General features: G+C 41.5%; 1 protein-coding gene across 1 annotated transcript in view; it reads left to right on the top strand.

Moving 5' to 3' along the window:
- The first annotated feature begins 472 nt into the window (after window positions 1-472).
- zyx (zyxin) overlaps window positions 473-20,344 on the top strand; it is a 33,962-nt gene continuing 14,090 nt past the window's right edge. The window contains exons 1-2 of the mRNA XM_041221912.1: window positions 473-513; window positions 15,428-15,771. Of these exons, the coding sequence (XP_041077846.1) occupies window positions 15,453-15,771 (319 nt within the window). The 5' untranslated portion in view covers window positions 473-513; window positions 15,428-15,452. The remainder of the gene's footprint in view (window positions 514-15,427; window positions 15,772-20,344) is intronic.

Consider the following 20,344-nt stretch of genomic DNA (forward strand, 5'->3'; position numbering starts at 1 on the left):
TGCTACACAACAGTGTGCTGCCTTCCGGGAGCCTCGGTCAAGCACATCACTGAGAACGTGGACAGGCTCCTGGAACGAACAGGAGACGACCCGGTAGTAGTCGTCCACATTGGTACAAACAACATTGGAAGAGACAGACCAAAATCCCTGCAAAACAAATTCAGAGAGCTAGGAAGGAAATTAAAAGAGAAAACCAAAACTGTGGTATTTTCTGGTATACTACCCGCACCTTGCAAAGGACCATATGGACAGCTGGAAATAATTAATCAAAACGCATGGCTGAAGACGTGGTGCACACGGGAAGGCTTCACCTATCTTGATCATTGGACCACATTCTACAACGAGGACTATCTGTATAGACGGGATGGACTGCATTTAAATAACAAGGGAACTAGTCTACTCGGAGAAAAGATCCTCGAGCAGGTTCGGAAGCATTTAAACTAGAAAGGAAGGGGGGAGAAATCAACAAAAAAACAGAAGGGAGACCGCATCAAAACAAGAACAACAACTCAGGTAAGACAACCATTAAATGTATTTATCTAAATGCTAGAAGTATCAGAAACAAAATTCTAGAACTTGAAGCTACTGCACTAACAGGTAACTATGATGTGATAGGTGTTACAGAAACGTGGTTGTCTGAGAGTTATGGGGACGAATTTAATATTTGTGGGTATACACTGTATAGGAAAGACAGGCAGGACAGAAGAGGAGGAGGGGTAGCGCTATACATAAGAAACAGTCTTGAAGCCCAGGTGTTAAACCTGGACAAAGAAAATAAAGCCGAATCAATATGGGTCAGAATAAAGGACAAAAATTCAAAAGGCATAATAATAGGAGCATGCTATAGACCGCTAGATTCAGACGGTGAGCACAATAATCTGTTATACAATGACATTAGAAATGTGTGTAGCAAAGGAGAAGCCATACTAATGGGGGATTTCAACTTCCCCCAAATAAAATGGGAAAACCCGGTGGGTAGCACGAAGGATGAAATAGAAATGGTGGAAATGACAAATGACTGCTTCCTAACACAATTTGTGAAGGCACCCACTAGAGGGGAGGCATGCCTTGATTTAGTCTTTTCAAATAACGAAGATAGAAACTAAAACAGAGGTCAGAGAACCACTGGCAAACTCAGACCACAACATGGTCTCATTTGAAGTGTTTTTTAAATCCCCAAAAGAAATGACTAAAGCTAAGGTTTACAATTTTAGAAAAGCAAACTATGAAGGTATGAAACAGAGACTAACAGAAGTAGATTGGAGTAAAATAGAGAAAACACCCACAGAAGAAGGATGGTTGTTCTTCAAAAATGTAGTACTAGAGGCGCAAAACAATTATATCCCTAAAGTAGACAAATCTAAATGTAAAACTAAATTGCCAAAATGGTTTAATAGATCAATAAAAAAAAAATATTCAGCAAAAAAAGGCACTTTACAGAGCATTAAAAAAGGACCAAAAAGAAAGTACGCAGAAAGAGTACACAGAACTGCAAACGCAAGTCAAAAAGGAAGTTAGAAAGGCCAAGAGAGAAATAGAAATAAACATTGCTAAGGGAGCTAAAACCAATTCCAAAATGTTTTTCCAATATTACAACAGCAAGAGAACATTCAAAGAGGAGATTAAATGTTTAAGAGATACAAATGGCAAAATCGTAGATGAAGAAAAAAAAATAGCAAATATGTTAAATGATTACTTTTCACAAGTTTTTACAAAGGAAGATACTGACAACATGCCCCACATGTCATCCAGTTCCTGTCCAGTTTTAAATAACTTTAGCATAACTGAGGCAGAAGTGTTAAAGGGACTAGGAGCTCTTAAAATAAACAAATCCCCTGGGCCGGATGAGATCCTCCCAGTAGTACTCAAAGAAATGAAAGAAGTAATTTACAAACCGCTAACCAAGATCATGCAGCAGTCTCTTGACACAGGGGTGGTACCGACAGACTGGAAAATTGCAAACGTAATACCGATCCACAAAAAGGGAAACAAAACTGAACCAGGTAACTACAGACCAGTAAGCCTGACTTCTATTATATGCAAACTTATGGAAACTATAATAAGATCCAAAATGGAAAATTACCTATATGGTAACAGGGTACTGGGAGACAGTCAACATGGTTTTAGGAAAGGGAGATCGTGCCTAACTAACTTGCTTGATTTTTTTGAGGATGCAACATCGATAATGGATAATTGCAAAGCATATGACATGGTTTATTTAGATTTCCAGAAAGCTTTTGACAAAGTCCCGCACAAAAGATTAATTCTCAAACTGAACGCAGTTGGGATTCAAGGAAACACATGTACATGGATTAGGGAGTGGTTAACATGTAGAAAACAGAAAGTACTGATTAGAGGAAAAACCTCAGAATGGAGTGTGGTAACCAGCGGTGTACCACAGGGATCAGTATTAGGTCCTCTGCTATTCCTAATCTACATTAATGATTTAGATTCTGGTATAGTAAGCAAACTTGTTAAATTTGCAGACGACACAAAAGTAGGAGGAGTGGCAAACACTGTTGCAGCAGCAAAGGTCATTCAAAATGATCTAGACAAGATTCAGAACTGGGCAGACACATGGCAAATGACATTTAATAGAGAAAAGTGTAAGGTACTGCATGCAGGAAATAAAAATGTACATTATAAATATCATATGGGAGATATTGAAATTGGAGAAGGAATCTATGAAAAAGACCTAGGAGTTTTTGTTGACTCAGAAATGTCTTCATCTAGACAATGTGGGGAAGCTATAAAAAAGGCAAACAAGATGCTTGGATACATTGTGAAAAGTGTTGAATTTAAATCAAGGGAAGTAATGTTAAAACTGTACAATGCACTTGTAAGACCTCATCTTGAATATTGTGTGCAGTTCTGGTCACCTCGCTATAAAAAAGATATTGCTGCTCTAGAAAGAGTGCAAAGAAGAGCGACCAGAATTATTCCGGGCTTAAAAGGCATGTCATATGCAGACAGGCTAAAAGAATTGAATCTGTTCAGTCTTGAACAAAGAAGACTACGTGGCGACCTAATTCAAGCATTCAAAATTCTAAAAGGTATTGACAGTGTCGACCCAAGGGACTTTTTCAGCCTGAAAAAAGAAACAAGGACCAGGGGTCACAAATGGAGTTTAGAAAAAGGGGCATTCAGAACAGAAAATAGGAGACACTTTTTTACACAGAGAATTGTGAGGGTCTGGAATCAACTCCCCAGTAATGTTGTTGAAGCTGACACCCTGGGATCCTTCAAGAAGCTGCTTGATGAGATTTTGGGATCAATAAGCTACTAACAACCAAACGAGCAAGATGGGCCGAATGGCCTCCTCTCGTTTGTAAACTTTCTTATGTTCTTATGTTCTTATTTCTTGACAAACACGTGAGTGAAATCAAATATTCCTACGTCTCTTTTTTTTTAATTCCCTCCTCTCCATTCACCGAACACACCATCCCGCGAAAACACTTGAAAATATGTTGCTTTTATGCAGTTTTACCGAGACTTGATTCGTAATCAATCATTCAATTGGAGTCTCGGTACAACTGCACGTGAATTAATTAAGTGTAATTCCCCGTGCTCACATATTACATTTTACCTGCACGTGAAGTGCTGTGCAATCCTCATGCCTAAATACAAATTATACGTTTTAAACACTTGTGCTCCTAACCCATATTTATATTCTGTGTATTTTATACATAAACACCAACATTAACACACTACATACAACATAAAACACTAATAAACATAAAGGGGCGGGACACTTCACCACAAGGCACATTTACAGTATTGGTTTTCATCGGCTTTTAGCTTAAGTCTGAGTTGATAATGTAATGAGGCTTAGAAAAATTATTATGTTATACAAAACCACATTACCCGACTACTTTTAAACATTTGGTTCAGTGGGCTGCCACATTTCTCAAGTGTCTTATACAGATCTCTGTATTCACTTTGCCACTTTTGAGTGTGTAAACCAATTTTCTTAGGAAATCCAAATTGCTGGAAAGACACTGCATTGATTTATGTGCAACAATGTCAAGTGAGTGGCAAACACAGCGCACAAGTTGAAGGCTTGGTTGATGTTATTTTAAAATAGTAAATACAGAATGATTCTTACCGCACATGAAACTTGCTCCGTCTGTCGCAATCCCCACAAGATTTTCTATTTTCAGACCATTTCTTCCAGAAGCAGCAGTATTACCTGCTATGTCATTTGCATTGGCCTGTGGTAGTTCTATTATTATACCGATATATGTGCTAATGAACTTGTTGTGAACACTACTTAAATATTTAATGCAAATACAAAGAATCTTTCAAACTGAAATGTCAGTAGAGTCATCCAAATACAGCGAAAATGGCAATGTTCCCAAGTCAATAAGTAGCTGTTGCTTGAAGTGTGGCACACAAACTGAATTAATAACATTCAGGCGGTAGAACCTGGCAAAGGTATGCGGGGTAGCCCAGCTATCCGCATCGCAAATTTTGGCCATGGAGGCACCTCGGAAGAGGGCCCATGACGTAGCCACATCTCTTGTGCAATGTGCGGCTATCCGCCCAGGTGGGGGTAAGCCAGCACTATTATACGCCGTTGAGACTGTGTCCGCAAAATGTGACAGCCGCTGTTTCGAAAGGGGCTATCCCAGGGTCCGTGTTTCATGGCAGACAAAGAGCTGGTCAGACTGACGCAGCGCTCTTGTCCTATCCACATAACATCTCAATGCCCAAACTGGGCAGAGAAGGTTCAATTTTCTATCCTCGTCCATCGCAAATGGAGGAGGATGGAAGGACTCCAGTTCCACGGACTGATTCACGTGGAAGGCTGTAACCACCTTAGTTAGAAAAGCAGGGTTTGTATGCAGTGACACTCTGCTACCATCATCCCAAGTGTGCATACAGGAGCTATACACAGACAGCTCCTGCAGCTCACTAACCCGCTTTGCGGAGGTGATAGCCAAGAGGAAGGGTGTCTTTATGGACAGGTGCTTCAACTCAATGGAGTATACAGGCTCAAACGGGGCCTGCATGAGAGCCTCCAGCACAATCTCGGCTCCATTCGGGGAGAGTGGCCCTCCTAGGAGGGCCCAATCGCCTAGCGCCTCTGAGAAATCAGGTAGCCAAAAAATGCGCACCTGGGGACACAGTCAATGGGGGCATGGCAAGCAGAAATAGCTGCTAGGTAAACCTTCAGCGTGGACGGTGATCTATCAGCCTCAAGCAGATCTTGCAGAAACTGCAAGATGGTGGGCATAGGACCCATAGGTGGAGCCTGCCCGGCTCCTGGTGCCAAAGCATGCCTCTCGTCTGACTGAGAAGATCCTGGTGAAGCAGGATTTCCCAGGGCAGGCTGTTCAGTAGCTGGCACATTGATGAAAATTTGATTCTTCTGGGCCAACTGGGGGCCACGAGGAGAATTGATGCCTTCGCTGACCGGACCTTCTCGAGAAAGGCCGGGAGCAATGGCAGAGGCGGGAACGCGTAAAGGAGCACTCTGGGCCATATGTGGGCTAGGGCATCGACGCCAAGCGGACTGCCGCAGCGGTGGAGGGAGTACCATAGGGGCAGTGTGTCGTCTCCACCGAAGCAAAGAGATCGACCTGCGCCTTCCCAAAACATTTCCAAATGCACTCCACCACCTAAGGGTGGAGCTGCCACTCTGAGGGCTGCAGGCCCTCCCTCAAGAGTCGGTCCGCCGCTCGAGTCTCCATGCCTGTAACATGTGTTGCCCGAAGGGACAGCAAGTTCTGTTGGGCCCAAATCAACTGAAGGCTAGGCGGTGCAACCCCGGGGACAGAAGGCCACCCTGGTGATTGACATATGCCACCACTGATGTATTGTCTGTGCGGATCAGCACATGTCTGTTCCGCACCACGGGTAGGAAGTACTGGAGGGCAAGGAACATCGCTTGCAGCTCCAACATGTTGATATGCAGGGACGTCCTGTAGCCCGACCAGTGTCTGCTGACTCCTATGCCTTCGCAGACCCCACCCCAACCCGAGTAGGAGGCATCCATCGTTACTACCCTGCGGGTGTAAACCGCCCCCATTCAGACTCCTTGGCGCAGGTGAGGGGGAATCCTCCACCAGCACAGGGCTGCCATACACGCGAGACACACTGTCAGCATGTGTCTGTCGCATTTGGGATGCAACCTGAATGCATTGAGCCACGTCTGCAGTGGGCCCATGCGCAGTAAACCCATCCCATTGCTGATATTGCTACGGCACAGGGCACGCTCAATCCGTGTCGAAACAGGGAGAGTTGGTGCTGGAGAGCTGCTACTCTGTTGTCCAACAGGTGGGTTTACTATTAGTCGGCTCTAGCATCATTAAGGGGAGACCCAGTCTCAACCAGATGCTTCATCACAAATAGCTGTGTGGGCCACCGGTCCTTCCTGCGACTGCACACATCAACCAGTCCTACAAACAATCCATTACCCTGATCACTTGCCGCCACAAGGGAGCAAGGGTGGCACCCATGCACTGGAAAAGTGCGGGGTAAGTAGCCAACGGCCTGGCGAGCCACCATACCGCTCAGCCGTGTATTGAAGCACTTAGGCCCCAAGGGTGCAGACGCACCAAGGGCACTGAGTGAGGTAGAATACACTACTGGTGCACAGAGCATCAGGGATTGTTATCAACATGCTATGGTGCAAAGCACCGAGGCATGGACGTGAAGTCAACACAACCCGGGGTAGCGCATAGCCGACACCGGAGTGGATACATAGCTCGAGTGACTGCAGTATGCAATTAGGAGAGCAGTACAGGGGAGTGCACTGTGCTGCACCATGGTGCAGGGCGGCGATAACATGGTCCTGGGCCACGTGCAATCACATCACGTGGCACGGCATAGCGTAAGCCAGAGTGGAGCACAGGCTCAAGGAGCTACGGCATGTTATGCAGGAACAAAGTGACGCATTCCCCATGCCATTTGGGTGACCAAGCACGCCAATAGGCGGGCTAAAATAAACCTGCTGATTCAACTCAACAGCGGGACCCTGCAGAGCTAGGTCTCGTTAGAGGAATCATGCTGCTACTACTTTTTCTTTTCAAACTGCAAGGCAGTAAAGAAAAACACATACACACACACAAGGGTAAAATAAGTCACCACGGTAGCGCAGAGTGGGAGGGCTCGAACAAGCTGACGGATTCGACTCAACAGCGGGACACAGCAGAGCTGGGTCCCGGTAGAGGAGTCACGCCGCTATTTTTTCTTTTCAACTGCAAGGCAGTAAAGAAAAACACATATACCCAACAACAAATGTGGATGTAAAATAACAGGTCATCATGGCAGTGCGTGTGACTGTTCTGTTTGTTCTGTAAACAGCGCTCCGAACAGGCTGGCTGAAATAGCTGGTGGATTCAACTCGATAGCGGGAACAAAGCAGAGCTGGGACCTGGTAGAGGAGTCATGCTGCAGCTGACCAAGCCAGCGTATGCAACACAACAATGGGCGCAGCAAAGCTGGATCCTGGTAGAAACTAGATGACATTTTGTCTTTAAACTGCAAGGCAGTAAAGAAAACACATGTATACACACCCAATTACAACGACGTGCCGAGTAGGCAGCTGAGACAGTCCAGCAGAGTCAACTCTACAGTGGAGCACGGCAGAGCCGGGGTCCGATGGAGGATCTCGTGTCTCTTTCTTTTAAACTGCAATAGCAGAGGAAACATCAAACAACGAGCGCTGTGAGGTTTAAGTAGGCTGCAATTGCAAGCAATGCAGGCTGTTACACAGAAAAAGAGTAACACAGCATAGTGGCTGGACAAGGGTGTCTAGCCTGGACTATGTGCAGTCACACGACGGGGGCAGCGTGTAGCCTACAGCGGAGTGAAGCACCGTCTACAGGTAGAGGCAACGAGGCACCGTTGCGCTAGGTCTGAAGGAGTGGTCAAGCACTGTGTGCATTGCGTGCACCGTGCGATCCGAGCACCGTGCGCAGAATACCGTGCACTATGTGCAACGTGTACCATGCAGCACCAGATTTCCAAACTAACTCCAGATACCGTGCGCACCACGTGCACTGATCGCAGAAAGCACCGGATATAATGTGCACCGCGTGCACCGCTTGTACCGGACATCTTGTGCACCGCACACTGGGCTACCGCTTGCACCGAGTACAGTGCAGCGCCAGGCGACCGGGCACACTGAGTACTGCATGCACCGCATACCATGCCACACCGGCGCACTAGCCTATATCCGCACAGTGAGACAATGGGCACTGTGCACACCGTGGTACCTAAGTAGCACGGGCAGAGTCTTACGCACCGCGGTATTAAAAAAACACAGGAGCAGCTAGGCTAACCGCATGGTCCCACGTCTGAGCAGTGCGTAGCATACAACAGGGGAACAGGGCCGAAGCCGCGGCAGGTTCAGAGTCAATAAGCACCGCACGCACCGTGGTACCGAAGTAGCATGGGCAGAGTCTTACGCACCGTTGGCCGAAGTGGTGGTGGCCGATTGATTTACACACACAGTAATAAAAACAGTTTTTAAAATACAAAAAACAGTTCAATATTACAGGACAGATGGGGCAGAGCACTCTGCTATAATCATTCAGCTATAATCAGCTATAATCAAAATAAGCCCAACCGCAGCCCACAGAAAGCTGGTGGGCAAAACTCAACAACAGGAACAAGGCAAGCCCGGTCGTGGAGTAATAGCGCTCTCCGAAGTAAGAAGGGGTGAAAACACATACAGTTCTTAACAAGAATACTTACTGTACTAAGACGGACAGACAGAAAGAAGCAGCCTAACACGCGGCCTGATACCTTTTGAAAAGAAAGACAAATAAAGTATAACAGCTTAAATTATCACAGCTGTAATGCAAACGTTATATTAATTATAACTTCAAATAAAAAATGCGTCTAACAATAAGTATTCAATTCTACATGCTATAGTCGTAATTTTCCTGGGACGTCCACTTCTTTCCAGGATTTCAGTTGAATTAGTCTTCATTGTGGATTTTTGTATTACAATTTTTTTCCCCACAATGCTCTTTGTTGATTCCCCTGCTGTAACAAGTGGTTTTCTCACATCTAGATCCAACTAAGTGCTGTGCTAAGTGGACAAACTTCTTTGCATCAGTTTATGTGCATGATTTAGATCTAATGATTTTTATAATATTGCTAAATTGATAAGTAGTGATTTCTAATTAATGAATAGTGTTTTAAATTAAGACTAACTAGAGACTGGAAGATGCTGGCAGATGTTGGTCAACAGTTATTTTTCCACGTGAAATTGCCACCACTAACCTTCAACCAAACATTGTCTTGTGGTCTGGATCAGCACGCCTTGTTCATCTGGTAGAGTTAACAGTGCCATGGGAAATGCTGTGGATGAGGCATATGAGAGGAAGAAACTTCAGTTTGCTCAACTAGCTGCTGAAGCGGAACAGCGTGGATGGAGAGTCTGAGTTTACCCAGTGGAGGTGGGTTGTCAAGGATTTGTGGCACACTCTACAACCCAGTTTCTCAGAGATGTCTGGTTCAGTGGCCAAGAATTGTGTCGCACAGTGAAGAACTTATCTGAAGCAGCAGCAACTGGCTGTGGTTGAGACAGAAAGATTCTGGATGGGGATCTCAAGCACAATAGAAAGAAAGCAACGCAGATGTACAGGTAAGTAAGCTGGGCTGAGCAGACTGGAGGATGGAGGTGGGTGATGCTGGGACGCCAGAATCACTGTTGAGCCCTCTTGAGGTGTTGTGGGCTAGTCAACGAAACACCAAGGATGGAAGGTGCCCACTTGAAGACCCCAGAGATGTACTCTACTTAGCTCAATCCAGACGGTTGTCATGCTGATGCGCTAGGGAGACCGTACTGGGTTGATCCCCGGAGCCAGCATCACAGACGTTGTGTGTGCTGATGCGCTGGGGAGGCAAAATGAGCTGATCCCTGGAGCCAGCATTACACTTCAGCAATCGACATCAGACAGAAGGATATCTACATCATGAGATGGAAAACGACGCAAATGGATGGAGATGCAAATGGATCACATTAGTTCAATGAAAAGCTATGTCTTAGTTGGTGCTTATCTTGGCAAAAGCCGAGTTCAAATCAGCATGAAGCTCAACATCTACTCTCGTGTAATGGAAATCATAACCTTAACTTACACAGACTTTAAATTTGTGGTCTACAAATATTGTTATTTACTCCAATAGGGCAGTCTGATTAATATAGGTTATATAGTAGCTTCATTGTGTTAGTGTGACAAATATTTAGTTAAAGGAATGAACAAGTCAAAAGATTTAATCTTTAGCAGTGTTCATGCATGGTCTTGCACTAAATCTGTAAACAAATGTATGTTAGTTTAACCATTTAACTAGTCATAAAAACTGCAGTAAGTAATATACCCTCATTGTATATGTTGCCACTTCCTATAGTGTTTGTCAGATCATTAGCATCATCCTGGAATGGAGCCTGTCATTTCTCAAAGCAGAGTTGCCGATTGGTTGTTGTTTCTGATACTTAGCTATAGTAAGTTCCTTTATTATCAGTAATACTATATATGATTTGTTAAATATGTATGAAGGCAAATTATATCATAAGCAATAAAATACAAATGTTTTTTCCATACTTAGAACATCAAAAGTACACATTTGGAACTAGAAGCAATGTGATTGTTAACCACTACATATCGTCCCTGAATTCAGTGTGTATAATTCAGACTCTTAACTAATTAAGCATAAAGGATGTCAGATTTGTGTAAATGCTAGAGTAGAAGTCAATCTAGATGTGAGCTGTCCAGCCCCCCCCCCCCAGGACAGCATTTTGCTTTCCGTCAACTGCCCCAATACTAGTTGGAGGGGTGTATGTGTTTGTATGACTATATAACCCAGAGCCACTATGTTTTCTGTCAGTGTTTACACCCTTAAATGGAACTCTAGCTAGACTGCGCCACAGAAGGAATATTTTGGCTTAAAAAAAAAAAAAAAAACAGTTCACTAACCCTTTATACGAAAGAAAAAAGAGATTGTTAAGAGTTCAGATTCTGAATTTACATTGCCACAGCTGCAGGCCGAAAGGGAGGGGTTAATAGGGGAGGGATTCCACAGAATGTACACGGAAATGTGTGCCGGAAGTTTTTTAAACTAGTACACAGGCAGGCCTTAGCATTTTTTTTCCAGTGAGATAGATAGGGAGCGGCGTGAGAAGACAAGCCCCAGGGGCTATGTGAGTGTCTGTATTTAAAACTGTGGGTATTGGGTTCGTACTTTTCTGCCGTTATTTGTGTTATGTATATACACGTCAATGTATGCGTCTACTGAAATGCTGATTACTCATTTTTTCTTTTAACGTGTTTTCTTGTAAAGAATGTTAAAAACAGGTAGCGGTATTTAATTAGATGTACTAGTAGGAATACAATGTTTCTCTGTGCTCAACGGTACAGGTCCGCGGTATGCAAGTGGTCACCCCGATTGATATGTTGTAACTGCGTGAAGCTGAATTGAAACGCGTTTACAGTAGGAATATTTTACCAGCACTGCCTCTGTCTTCATTTGTTCGTTAACTCGTTACCGTGTATTGTTGATGTTAACTTATGTATTATTATTATTAAATATTATTATTATTATTATTATTATTATTATTATTATTATTATTATTATACTAAAAATAATATAAAACAGCGTATTTCATCTTTTAACAGATATTTAAATACGTTTAAAAAAAAAAAAAGAACTCAGTTACCTAGTACGGACATGTCTAAATATGACTGTTTAGGGCAATTTGTATTTCGCAGTGCTGAGTGCACTAGACCTACTGACTTTAAGTATCGTATTAGTTGAATTTGGCGCCGCCCTCGAATTAAAGACTCCGGCGTATTGACGCCAAAGTCATATCAATAGAGGCAGTCCTCGGATAAACGCCGCTATCAATAAAGAAACATTAAGGTGTTTTTTTTCTCTACCCCTATGTTTACTGTGTGTGTTATTAAAAATAACACACACAGTAAACAAATAAACGCACATCACTGACTGTACATGTAACGCCCCGAAGGGAGCCTCAATCTAGTAGGTAAATTACAAACTAATCTGCACACGCATAAAACTAGGTACAGAACAGCAGTCCTTCTGAAGTTCTTGTAGGTGATTTTGTTGTTTTGTTTTTAGTTCAATTGTAATTCCCTTCAAATAAAAACAATGTGCTTACTGTCTACAAGAAGATTTAGTTTAGGTTTCTCCTGCAGATAAATTACAAACAGGAAAGTTACAGTGAGAAAAAAAAAAATGAGTAGGATATATTGTAGTTTTTACAGAAATCACACTGATATTCCGAGGTCATTTTTGGTGCAGAAAAACATCTACATCACACTTTTGGATTTAACTGCCACACCAGCATTGTCCCGCCCCTTAACAACCAACACACACTTCTGATTCGCTGATACAGTATACCCGTGACCTTCCAACTCCCACCTAATAGGCTCTCGGTAACTAACACTAATGAATGTACAGTAGTCAAAGTAGGTTAGCCACACAGGCTGCTATATACAGGCAGGCTAGCATATTAAAGAAAATAAACAATACTTCTAAAATGTCATAAATCATGTAAAAAACATTGCAACGTTTGAACATCATAGTAGTATTAATAAAGGTCACCCTCGTATAACGGCCAACCTCTTAAGTGCTACAGTCATTTTGATCAATTTAAAATAAACACTGTGGTGTCAAATTGAAGTAATATGGTATTTATTCTGAAAAGTGAAGTTGCAACACAACCACACTGTCGCAAACAAGAAGTTCTGAAGATGACTTTACTGATTGCACTACAGTTGTACAAGATTTAATAATTCGGTACAGCCCTGTTTAGCTTTTTTAAAATATAAAAACAACTTTTAAACTTTTTTTTGTATAAATATGCTGCTTTTATGAGTAAAGATATAGTTAAGTGTAGTAAAGCACATTGCAAGAAAGCACTGTAACACAGTAAAAGTGTCTCTTCACCAACACACGTGATATTATGTGGGCCTAGTACATTTGGTGGATGGGCGTGTAGCGTGGGTTGTGCCTGCAGCTACAAACAAACTGGACAGTAAATAAGGTCTGCACGGAAAGCTACTCTAGAAGAATGTTGTAAACAGACCCCATGAACTTATATTGTCTTCATTGCTTCTTATAAAGCTGGTTACAGTGATAAACTAGGTAAGCATATGCAAGTCACACTTAATTGTCTTAAATATATCTACCCAATCGCTTATCCAACAAGAACATAAGAAAGCTTACAAGATCCCAGGGTGTCAGCTTCAACAACATTACTGGGGAGTTGATTCCAGACCCTCACGATTCTCTGTGTAAAAAAGTGCCTCCTATTTTCTTTTCTGAATGCCCCTTTGTCTAATCTCCATTTGTAACCCTTGGTCCTTGTTTTTTTTTTCAGGTTAAAAAAGTCCCTTGGGTCGACATTGTCAATACCTTTTAGAATTTTGATTGCTTGAATTAGGTCGCCACGTAGTCTTCTTTGTTCAAGACTGAACAGATTAAATTCTTTTAGCCTGTCTGCATATGACATGCCTTTTTAAACCTGGAATAATTCTGGTTGCTCTTCTTTGCACTCTTTCTAGAGCACAATATCCTTTTTGTAGCGAGGTGACCAGAACTGAACACAATATTCAAGATGAGGTCTTACTAATGCATTGTACAGTTTTAACATTACTTCCCTTGATTTAAATTTAATACTTTTCACAATGTATCCGAGCATCTTGTTAGCCTTTTTTATAGCTTCCCCACATTGTCTAGATGAAGACATTTCTGAGTCAACAAAAACTCCTAGGTCTTTTTCATAGATTCCTTCTCCAATTTCAGTATCTCCCATATGATATTTATAATGCACATTCTTTGATGCAAGCTGGTCAGGACATTCTTTAGCACAAGTGGTCAGAACGTGGCGTTATATGTACTCTAGCTGTATGCCACATTTACATTTTTATGTATAACTAAAGAACTGCTTACTCTGTCATGGGGTATCTTGTCTGAGGTATTGTTTAGGACCAGTTTTTTAGTGTGTCAGAATCTGGGGGTGTATGGTCTGTGTGTAAAACTTAGCTTTAAAAAACATGTTAATAAAAACAATTTAAAAAAATTGTTAACACCAATTGTTAAACAGTGCTTTACCAGCACAATCATTTTCCAGTAATAGACGTAGAACAAAAACACTTGTGTTTTTCAGTTTGCATGCATTGTAGTTCATGGTGGAGATTTGCTGTCTTTCATGTCACTGACAGCTCTTATTTTGTGTTGGCAGCCGAGGGATAGGATGAGATGGAGGGGGTGGTGAATGGGGATGGACAGCCTTGTTTATTCACTGTCTCAGTGGTTGTTTGATAGTATTTTGCATACAAAAACTAAACAGGCTTTGTCTTTCTGCATCTATTCTTGCTTATCTCTCTCCCCTGCTCAACCTATCGCCAGTGAAGGCCAGAATATTAGTAGCACGCAAAGTGTAGTCTACTGCAGGGATGGAAATGAGGCTCCCATTGCACAGCAGTTTGATCCTTTCCTTTTTTACTATGAGTGTAATAAGACACACCTGAGTTTGCTACCTCACCACTGGGGCTGATCAAGCCCACAGTAAAACCTGGAACGGGTGAAGCTGCTAATGCAATAGGAGTCTTATTTACATCCCTGTTCTGGGAGACACAGATGCCAGTTTACACACACAATCCCCCTTTTACAACTGAAACTGCAGTTTGGTATTCTCTTCTTCTTTACTAGGTAATTTCCAGTCGGTTTTCATTGCCTTTGCTGTAGGGAACTAGTTGAGAACTTGCAGAGCAGTAACATGTGTTTGGTAAACACAGTAGCATGGAGCCTCTGTTTACAGTGAAAGTTGTTATATTGATGTTTGATGGTTCCTAGCTCCTCAGTGACCTTGCATTATCCTGGCATCTGGGATATAACAAGGTGATTGTACATATTGTTATCAGGAAAGCACACAATGTTTACATACAATTTATTTTATTCACAATTCATCCCCAGTGCTTAAATTCTTCCCTAGCCTTGTCAGTAAAAAGTAGGTCAGTATTATGAAAATGTAGATCACTCCATACAAGATGCCAGCATATAATGACAAATTCTGACACTTATGCTAAAGAATGTTCTAACCAAGGTTTATCGCAATCGAATAAGCACTTTTTTAAGAGGTTTAGATTAAGATGCATTCCATAGTTTGTATTAGTCCTTGGCAAGTTTTATATCACAGGAAGACAAGCTGTCCAAGATACTTAAACAGTCATGTAGACGTGTACAGACCTGTTTAGCAGCACTATATCCCTGGGATAGGAATCCCAATTTGGGATGAGACAGTTAATTTTAAAGAAGCCTTGGATAGCACTCCTTTAAAGGGGGACCGTGGTGATGTCACTAGTTCTAAGAAAAAAAAATGTATTTGAACTTTGGTTGAGACTGTTTTTAATAAATCCTAACCATTTTGTTTCCTTCTGCAAATCAGATATCCGACAGCTACAGTCACCATCATGTCTGGGTCTCTCAGTAAAGCCACCAGAATGACTTCCACAGTCACGATTATCTCCACTCCTAGTTTCTACAACCCAACCAAAAAATTTGCACCAGTGGCCCCTCCCAAACCAAAATTTGGAGTATCAATGCCTAGCCACGCCCCTCTACCGCCCGTGGACCAATCCCAGGCTAGCCAGCCTCCAGCCGGCATAGTAACCCCTCCTCCCTCAAATCTTGTGACTTCATCAAGCTCCACCCTTCCAGGCAGCTCCAGGGCTATAATAGGTCGAGTTGGGGATGTCTCACTGCCGGCTCCGCCCCCTACAGTTGTAGAAGGTAAAGGACTTAATTGATTTATTATCATAGAACTACAAACATGGAGGTCAATTGTGTGTGTGTGTGTGTGTGTGTGTGATTCAATGGTTGCCACCATATTGATTTGATTTGTAGTTTCTTTTGGTAATTGCAAATTGATTTATATAGATTTTTTCCAGAAACTCCACACTAGTCTGGGAGAATAGCATGGGGACAGGTATTAGAAACTCATGCTAGTCTTGCACCAAGCCTTGAGTCTCAAAACTCCTTTTCTTTAGGACTGTTATTGACATGATCAAGTATAGTAGGTGCCAGGTCTGAGCAATGAGGACCCTTTCTAAATCTTCATTGAATTGTAATTCTCACCACCTATGAGTCTGGAGGTTTACTGCTGTGTAGTTACCCATCCAACTATAGGGGAGGAACAATTTTCTCCTATTTTCTGATCTGAATGCCCCTTTATCTAATCTCCTTGTTTCTTTTTTCACGCGGAAAAGTCAGTTGGGTCGACATTGTCAATACCTTTTAGACCTTTTAGAATTTTGAATGCTTGAAACAGATCGCTGCGTAGTCTTCTTTGTTCAAGACTAAAAAGATTCAATTCTTTTAGCCTGTCTGCATATGACATGCCTTTTAAACCTGGAATAATTCTGGTCACTCTTCTTTGCACTCTTTCTAGAGCAGCAATGTCCTTTTTGTAACGAAGTTACCAGAATTAAACACAGTATTCTAGGTGAGGTCTTGCTAATGCATTGTACAGTTTTAACATTACTTCCCTTGATTTTAATTCAACACTTTTCACAATATATCCAGGCATCTTGTTGGCCTGTTTTATAGCTTCCCCACGTTGTCTAGATGAAGACAAGTCAACATAAACTCCTACGTCTTTTTCATAGATTCCTCCTTCAATTTCAGTATCTCTCATATGGTATTTATAATGCACATTTTTATTGCCTGCATGCAGTACTTTACATTTTTCTCAATTAAATGTCATGTGCCATGTGTCTGCCCAGTTCTGAATGCTATCTAGATTATTTTGGATGACCTTTGCTGCTGCATCAGTGTTTGCCACTTCTATTTTTGTCATCTGCAAATTTAACAAGTTTGCTTACTATACCAAAATCTAAGTCATTAATGTAGATTAGGAATAGCAGAGGACCTAATATTGATCCCTGTGGTACACCACTGGTTACCTTGCTGTATTTTGAGTAATCTGTTCTATATAACTGTTCCCATACAAGATAGTCTGAGTCCAGGGCATGTCAGTTTCAAACAATAGAGTAATCATACTCTCAAAAAGAGACTCAAGACCCACCTCTGTTAGTCCCATAGACTGGCTTCTTTTGAGTTATAACAAAAGCTTCTAGAAACTTAAGCTACATACACAGGCATCGAAATAAGACTCCAAATGCATAGCAATTTCAGATGCAAGCTTGATTACCCCCAGTGTATAGGTAACCTGGCATGGGTAAAACTGCTATGCAATGGGAGTCTTATTTCAGTCCCTGTTTATGTAGTGGAATTATGTAAATTAGGGAGCCCGAAATGGTGGGGCATTAGTTAAGAAATGCAAGGAGGAGTAGAAAAGCAAAACAGTTTCTAAAGTACGGATAATACTGCATGGGTGGAAATAAGACTCCTAATGAATAGCAATTTCACTCATTCAAGGTTTTAAAATGAGCTTGATTAGCTACAGTAACAAGCTCAGGTGTGTCTTATTAAACTGTGGCACCAGGGTCGGATCAAACTGGTATGCAGTGAGAGTCTTATCTCCATCTCTGTATAAGTAACAAGCTCACGTGAGTCTTCTTAAACTTATATTAAAACCAGCAATGGAGCAAGCCACTATGCAATGGGAGTTTTATTTCCATCTGTGCTCTAGAGTGTAAGTAGAAACAAAGGGACAAGAAAGAAAGAAAGAAAGAAAGAAAGGCAATGGAGAGGTGAAATTTGGGCAGGTGCATTGACAAGTGAAAGCAGTGTTACTGCGTCTATTCCTACGGGATAACCAGTCATTAGCCGAGCTATTAATTCTGTGATTCTTCAGTGTATTTGAGCCAGAGGACTGAATTAGCTGTGTGCTGTTTAAATGAGTGGCCTTGCTGTGAAAAATGCAGAGATGCTGGTGTCAGCCTTGAGAGTTAGCAGCCATGTCTGTGCTTATATAAGAACATAAGAAAGTTTACAAACGAGAGGAGGCCATTTGGCCCATCTTGCTCTTTTGGTTTTTAGTAGCTTATTGATCCCAGAATCTCATCAAGCAGCTTCTTGAAGGATCCCAGAGTGTCAGCTTCAACAACATCACTGGGGAGTTGATTCTAGACCCTCACGATTCTCTGTGTAAAAAAGTGCCTCCTATTTTCTGTTCTGAATGCCCCTTTGTCTAATCTCCATTTATGACCCCTGGTCCTTGTTTCTTTTTTCAGGTCGAAAAAGTCCCTTGGGTCTACATTGTCAATACCTTGTAGAACTTTGAGTGCTTGAATTAGGTCGCCACGTAGTCATCTTTGTTCAAGACTGAATAGATTCAATTCTTTTAGCCTGTCTGCATATGACATGCCTTTTAAACCCGGAATAATTTTGGTCACTTGCACTCTTTCTAGAGCAGGAATATCCTTTTTGTAGCGAGGTGACCAGAACTGAACACAATATTCAAGATGAGGTCTTACTAATGCATTGTATAGTTTTAACATTACTTCCCTCAATTTAAATTCAACACTTTTCACAATGTATCTGAGCATCTTGTTAGCCTTTTTTATAGCTTCCCCACATTGTCTAGATGAAGACATTTCTGAGTCAACAAAAACTCTAGGTCTTTTTCATAGAGTCCTTCTTTAATTTCAGTATCTCCCATGTGATATTTATAATGCACATTTTTATTTCCTGCGTGCAGTACCTTACACTTTTCTCTATTAAATGTCATTTGCCATGTATCTGCCCAGTTCTGAATCTTGTCTAGATCATTTTGAATGACATTTGCTGCTGGAACAGTGTTTGCCACTCCTCCTATTTTTGTGTCTGCAAATTTAACAAGTTTGCTTACCATACCAGAATCTAAATCATTAATGTAGATTAGGAATAGCAGAGGACCTAATACTGATCCCTGTGGTACACCACTGGTTACCACACTCCATTCTGAGGTTTTTCCTCTAATAAGTACTTTCTGTTTTCTACATGTTAACCACTCCCTAATCCATGTACATGTTTCCTTGAATCCCTACTGCGTTCAGTTTGAGAATCAATCTTTTGTGCGGGACTTTGTCAAAAGCTTTAAGGAAATCTAAATAAACCATGTCATATGCTTTGCAATTATCCATTAGCGATGTTGCATCCTCAAAAAAATCAAGCAAGTTAGTTAGACACGATCTCCCTTTCCTAAAACCATGCTGACTGTCTCCCAGTACCCTGTTACCATATAGGTAATTTTCCATTTTGGATCTTATTATAGTTTCCATAAGTTTGCATATAATAGAAGTCAGGCTTACTGGTCTGTAGTTACCTGGTTCAGTTTTGTTTCCCTTTTTGTGGATCGGTATTACGTTTGCAATTTTCCAGTCTGTCGGTACCACCCCTGTGTCAAGAGACTGCTGCATGATCTTGGTTAGCGGTTTGTAAATTACTTCTTTCATTTCTTTGAGTACTACTGGGAAGATCTCATCTGGCCCAGGGGATGTGTTTATTTTAAGAGCTCCTAGTCCCTTTAACACTTCTGCCTCAGTTATGCTAAAGTTATTTAAAACTGGATAGGAACTGGATGACATGTGGGGCATGTTGTCAGTATCTTCCTTTGTAAAAACTTGTGAAAAGTAATCATTTAATATATTTGCTATTTTTTTTTCTTCATCTACGATTTTGCCATTTGTATCTCTTAGACATTTAATCTCCTCTTTGAACGTTCTCTTGCTGTTGTAATATTGGAAAAACATTTTGGAATTGGTTTTAGCCCCCTTAGCAATGTTCATTTCTATTTCTCTCTTGGCCTTTCTAACTTCCTTTTTGACTTGCGTTTGCAGTTCCGTGTACTCTTTCTGTGTACTTCCTTTTTGGTCCCTTTTTAATGCTCTGTAAAATGCCTTTTTTCGCTGAATATTTTTTTAAATTGATCTATTAAACCATTTTGGCAATTTAGTTTTACATTTAGATTTGTCTACTTTAGGGATGTAATTGTTTTGCGCCTCTAGTACTACATTTTTGAAGAACAACCATCCTTCTTCTGTGGATGTTTTCTCTATTTTACTCCAATCTACTTCTGTTAGTCTCTGTTTCATACCTTCATAGTTTGCTTTTCTAAAATTGTAAACCTTAGCTTTAGTCATTTTGGGGTTTTAAAAAACACTTCAAATGAGACCATGTTGTGGTCTGAATTTGCTATTGGTTCTCTGACCTCTGTTTTAGTTATTCTGTCTTCGTTTTATTTGAAAAGACTAAATCAAGGCATGCCTCCCCTCTAGTGGGTGCCTTGACAAATTGTGTTAGGAAGCAGTCATTTGTCATTTCCACCATTTCAATTTCATCCATCGTGCTACCCACCGGGTTTTCCCATTTGATATGGGGGAAGTTGAAATCCCCCATTAGTATGGCTTCTCCTTTGATA

This window comes from Polyodon spathula, chromosome 21, assembly GCF_017654505.1.
Source record: "Polyodon spathula isolate WHYD16114869_AA chromosome 21, ASM1765450v1, whole genome shotgun sequence".
In the NCBI taxonomy this organism is placed as follows: Eukaryota; Metazoa; Chordata; class Actinopteri; order Acipenseriformes; family Polyodontidae; genus Polyodon; species Polyodon spathula.